We start from the raw sequence: 6,046 nt of genomic DNA on the forward strand, positions 1-6,046 counted from the left end.
ATTCTGAAATGGGTTTTTAATTATTTTATTCATATGATGATATGTCGAATTAGTTAGTAGTCTTTTTTCGACTGTTTTCTTCTTTTGGTGAAAAGAGAAATACAGTGTTGTTTGTTTGTAATTAGGAAGGGTGATTGTTTAATTTTTTTCCTCGCTTGTTATTATCCACTTATCAAAATAGAATCTCGTCAAGAATCAATTGCACCATTATCGTCGGCGGCGACCCACAAAGCCAAACCTTTCTTGGCACCGGCCAATGTGATATTTTTCCTACCAATATTCTAGCCTTGCCTAACTCCGAGAATCCGAAATTTCCCATCCGAAATGTAAACACAAACCGCCTCCAATTATTTTTGGCAGTTTTCCCTCTACCAAAATTAGCCCGGTCTGCCAAGCCGGGCCTTCCACTTACACAATGTAAAACGTCTGTTTCCGATGTGATTGAAGAATAAATTTGTTTTTGAAAAAAATTAAACCTTGGAATGTTTTACATATCCATTCTAAATTATATAAACGTGTGTGTTTTTGTTTGTAAATGTTTACTTTGTTCTTGTCTTATTGTTAATATCTTTCCAGTTGATTTCTTTTGTTTACGTACATTGAGCAAGGAATTGTTCGTCCTCTTGTATTGACGAGGTATCCGGGGCGGGATTTCGCAAGTAGCCTGCATGTCGGATCATGAACCGCCGGTTAAGAAATTACATGACCGCTTATGATCACACCGACCGCGGGACTGAACGATAGAATGTGCACTCCCTCCACATCCGCGGCTTCCCCCACGCGTTTCGCTTCTTCTTCTGTCTTCGTTCTTTTGGCCGAGGTTTAAGCTCGTACTTCGAGTCTTAATGACGCCTACTTGCGTCCTTGGACCTCGCTTTTACACAAAAAGGGGAAAAACGTGGCAAGAACGTCTTCCGGTTGACGGGGAACGTGCGAAACGGAGCTCGTCTTCAAAACATGGAAATCATCCATCAAGTCACTATGCAACAGTCAACGTTCTCTTTCCTTCTTGGCCCGTCAATTTATACATTCCGACCTTACAAACGGTCGGGTAGTTCTGATTTTTAATTTGTTGTTAGAACCTATGTCAGTAGTAATAAACCAAGGACGTATGCGGACGGTGCAGTGGACAAAACCGTGAAATTCGTACATCCTCCATCCTACAAAAAAATCATTCTATGAGTTTTTTAAATAGATTAACGCAAGTCTAGAATGAGCTCTGCGCGTTTGATACTTTCGGAGAAACAGCTCTTCAAAAAATGACAATTTTCCCCAAAAAGTGCAAAATTTTAGTTTTGATCATGTTTCTTGGCTAATATCGGGCAAAGTACTCATCCTACGAGAAAAGTCATTTATTATAAGTTGTTTGTTGTAATATTTAGCTTTAATTTGAGCGCAAAAAGACCTCGATAGGTCTAATACCCAAATACCCCAAAATACAGTTGAAGTTGACTGTTGTGAGATTACATATATATACTGACTGTACTGTAGTATATTTTCTGACTGCAGTAACTGTAACAGAAGAAAACATTCATCTTGACATTAATTATACCGGAGTCTATTTCAAGAAATAGTCAACATGAACATGATAAGGGCATTGGAGGCGATGTTGATCTCCTGGTACTCCTGCTTTCGGATCAGACAAACCCCTCTACCTCCAGAAAAATGACAAAGCTGGGTTCATCAGTCATGAAAGTCATTACTCTTGCTTGTCATTTCTGATGCCACACAGTATCCACCTGGTGTTGTTCTTTATGTTCATACATTCATAGGTGCGTCACGACCTCTGTTCTGGCAGGACAAAATGAAGTCGTTTGTTTACAACCGATTTCCATTCAAGTCAAATACTTAGGACTATACCTAGACAGCAGGCTAACGAGGAATCCTCACTTAAGAGAGGACTTAACGGAAGTCTTGGACAAATACGAAGACTTCAAGGACCGAAATACGTGTCGTCCATACTAAATTAACCTTATACAAGCTTGCACTGCGATTACTTTGGTCATTAGTGACACTGCGGAGTTTTGCCAAGACAATAACCAGCGCGTCCAACCAAACAAATGTCCTCAGAAAATCGTCAAAGCTCCCTACTACGTCACTAACCTCACTATACACAACGACCTCACTATTCATTTTATCAACGAACTGATCCGTTCCAGATTACAAAAGTTTTACACTAACCTCTCAACCTATTCTAACCATACTGCTCGAGGTTAGTCTGAAGAAGAAATAAAGAAGGTAGACTCTTAATCAATAATGGCCTCGAGACCCTCTTGCCCCTTAATGACACTCAGTGCCAGCACTGACTGTCTCGTGACATAGGGCTGCGGCCGTGTGAAAAAACATTTTGGGATCACATTATTTGTAATATCTGCTAATATGAACAAAAGTGTACAAATAAAATAATTAAGATTTTTTGGCATCCGGGGTTTTTAAAACACCCCACTGCGATCTATTTGCATTCATTGTGTATTTAATACCCCTATTTAGGAAAATGATCAGTTTCTTATGTTTCTCTTATTTATGAAATTTCTTCTTAGGTAATAGAGTGGAGTAGTATCTGTAGTAGTAGAGGTAGTAGTATCTGTAGATTGGTAGTTTAATATCATTTTGTTTTATTCCTTATGTTTATATCAAGTGCATTTCGGTTTCTTACAATCTTCAGTGGTCATATTATTTTATTTACAATACTACTCATTTTTAAATTGTGAGATTTTTCATCAGAGTACCCGGTTTGACAGTGACAAGACTTACGGCTATAAACATAAATCATGCAGGACGATTTATTTTGAACAAATTGGCGCAGTATCTGGTATTTTCTTAATGAAGTTAGGTTTTTATGAAGGAAATTCGATAATTGAATGATTCGACTTATTGCATAAAATTTGCATATTAAATATGTATTATATTATTCGACAAGAAACTATAGTACATTTTACCGTACGGACAAATCCAGTTGGAAGAATCGTTAGTTTCAAACTAAAATCATTCTAATCATTCCTATTGTATTGTTTTTTGAATTGACCATCGCAGAAAATTATATTAAACTAAATTAACAAATACCACGAAGGTTAATTACAAATAATTACGATTTAAGTTGACTTTTGATGAAGACCTTGTAATTAAGAACCGTTTGACGGTCTTACAACCGACCAGGTTTAAACTGGATGAGTCATCAATATACTAAGTATATTACACAAAGCATCCCAATCTACCATATCAAAAGCAGCTTTTAAATCGACAAAAAACGCATAACGTGTTTTTCTATTCTATGTAATCTCATTTGGATAACATAAACCAAAACAAATATGTAATCGACCGTCGAATATCACTTTCTACAGCCGGCCTGGTCACTCTTTGAGGCTTTTATGCAATTCGACAAACGATTCTAATCTGTTTAAAATAAGTCCACAGAACGGATTGCCTATACAGTTCAAAAAGTGTTGGTTTAGTGAAAAATTAATGCAGGTTTTGAAAATTTGTTTTGTTTTCCCAGGCCCTTGTCATGTAATCAAAGCTAAATTCAAAAATCTAATTTATGGATTATAATAAGTACTTTTTTTGTCAACCTTTATACAAAACAGATTATATTGAATTTCATAAGAGTGGAGAACACTCGAAATTAAATATGACCAAGATTTTCAACAAATTTAAACTTGGGCGAAGTGCGGCCCAAACCGTGCGTCAATCAGATTGGGGGAAGGGAAGAATTAGCGAATCCACGGTGCAGCTGATGGTTTCAGAGATTTCTTCTTGGAGATTTCTACCTCGAAGACAGGGAAGGTTGGAGATAGTTGTCCGTTGTAGACGGCGACCAACTCAAAATGTTGATTGAAGAAAATTCACGCAAGACAACAAGCAAAATTGCGGAAGAGCTTAGTGTTGACGACTCAACCGTTGTTCGTTATCTGAAGCAAATTGGTAAAGTAACGAAGCTCGGTAAGTATGTACCGCACCAACTAACCGAAGCCCAAAGAAATCGACGCTTTGAAATATGCACGTTTCTTCCGTTGCGCCAACAAAATGATCCATTTCTCGAGCGAATCATCACGTGCGATGAGAAATGGATTCTGTACGATAACAGGAGGCGTACAGGTAGTGGTTTGACAAGGATGAAGCGCAAATACACTTCTCGAAACCAAAGCTACACCGAAAAAAGATTATGGTGACTGTTTAGTTTTGTGTTGCTGAGGTTGTTCACTATAATTTCCAAAATTATGGTAAAACTATCACAGGAGAAAAATATTACTGCAACGTTCCAGCATTAGCCGATTCTTTTTCACGATAACGCCAGTACACATATCGCAACGCCAACCCTGCGGAAACTTAAGGACTTACCCGACTTTCTAGAAACCTCAATGCACCCTCCATATTCACCCCACCTCTCGCCTATAGACTTCCACTTTTTTAAGCATTTTGATCACTTCTTGAGGGATAAAATTTTTATAGAACGCTGGGTAGCTGAAAACATCTTCCATTTCTTAATTGTGAGTAGAAATAAAGATTTTCATGTCAACGAAATAAAAGCGCTTATTACACGTCGTCAAAGATGTATAGTCTGTGATGGAAAATATTTCGAATAAATTTTCTTTTTCTTATAAAAATTAAAAAATAGTTTTAAGTGCCTTTTCAAAACCTACATTATTTTTGCCCCAGCCCAATTTAATCCACGGTAGTTTTTCGCCTCGTATGTCGACCCTTTTTTAAATAGGGGAAAAATTATGGATTCCTTGAAACTAGAAGGAGGAACATTTCCTGAAAAATATTATTTTATTGAATACCTGGAGGAGCTGTTTCAAATATTCAGAAGGCGCGTTTCTTCTATTCCCGGGGCTTCGTTGTTTTTTGCTTTACCAAGCATTAAATACAATTAATCTAAATTAAAATCACAGTCAAATTCGGGAGTGGGGATTAATGGCGGGGCATAACAGTGAATAGTGTTCAGGGAACGTGGTCAACCCAATCGGCTGCCGAGATCTCACTGTCGATTCTATGTCCTAATTTTCTAAAGGCTTTCACAAAATTCCAAAAATCTTTACCAAACAACCTTTTTAAATTTTTCTAAAAGCTTCTGGTACTATTCAGTTCGTTTTGCAATAATTAAATTTGTATACTCAATTATTTGCTTCGAAGTACGCCTTCTTGATAATCGTACTTAACTTTTACTACACAGGTTAAGCAATTTTCGCGCCATTTTTCTAGCTATAACATGGCAGAGGAGATGTCTATGTCAGTGGAGTATTGTTCAACATTTTTGCACCTCATTTACCAACATTTCTTGATAAGCAGCTTTATTGCCTACACGCCTAATTTTTGGAAGCCAGGTAATGATTTTTCTATCAAACTCTAATGATTTAATGAGAATGTTACTGGGAATTCATATCCTACATAGGTCTTGAATAATAGGGAGTATATTTCATGAGGCGCAGCACAAGTTGATAACTGAGCTACCCTGAGCTCCTACATATGTAAAAGCACCATCAGGACCATTTTTACATCGTCCATTAAGTATAACTAAATCTGAATCGTCGCATTCACCACACTATCTAGAACTTCTTACAATCAAATTTGTGCTTGCTAGCACTATCGAAGGCTTTAGAATATGCTGTGAGACTGGACTGCGCAAAGATCTGCAGTAGAAGTAAGGGCTGGTAATTATGAGCACATATTGATAGATATTGTACATCTACATAGCCTCGCTCAAGAGGAAAAGGAAATATCACTAAGCTGGGTCAAGGGAAACGCCGGAATTAGGATTAATGAGGAAGTAGACAGGTTGGCTAAGGCAGCCATACGGACTTGCAAAACAATTGGAAACTCCACTTATGAGGGGCAACTTTCGGAGCAAAAATAGGCAGAGATTAATTTTGAAGTGGCAAGATGCATACGGCTCGGCTGAGCCCGGTAAATATTACAAATCGTTGTTTCCCAAACTGATGAGTAAGCCGTGGGTTGTCATTGAAGGAAAAAGTAACACCACCGTTATGCGTTTGAGAACGGGCCATGGTATTTGTGGGGCATATTTAAATAGAATCGGCCTGAGATC

The 6,046-nt window shown here is 37.7% G+C and overlaps 1 protein-coding gene across 1 annotated transcript in view; it reads right to left on the bottom strand.

Annotated features, from left to right (window-relative positions):
- LOC106664862 (sterile alpha and TIR motif-containing protein 1) overlaps nucleotides 1–743 on the bottom strand; it is an 87,143-nt gene extending 86,400 nt beyond the window's left edge. Inside the window, exon 1 of the mRNA XM_014390897.2 lies at nucleotides 599–743. Within this exon, the coding sequence (XP_014246383.1) occupies nucleotides 599–670 (72 nt within the window). The 5' untranslated portion in view covers nucleotides 671–743. The remainder of the gene's footprint in view (nucleotides 1–598) is intronic.
- Between the last annotated feature and the right edge of the window lie 5,303 nt (nucleotides 744–6,046).

This window comes from Cimex lectularius, unplaced genomic scaffold (genome assembly GCF_000648675.2).
Source record: "Cimex lectularius strain Harlan isolate CLEC.00 unplaced genomic scaffold, Clec_2.1 scaffold137, whole genome shotgun sequence".
Classification (NCBI taxonomy): domain Eukaryota; kingdom Metazoa; phylum Arthropoda; class Insecta; order Hemiptera; family Cimicidae; genus Cimex; species Cimex lectularius.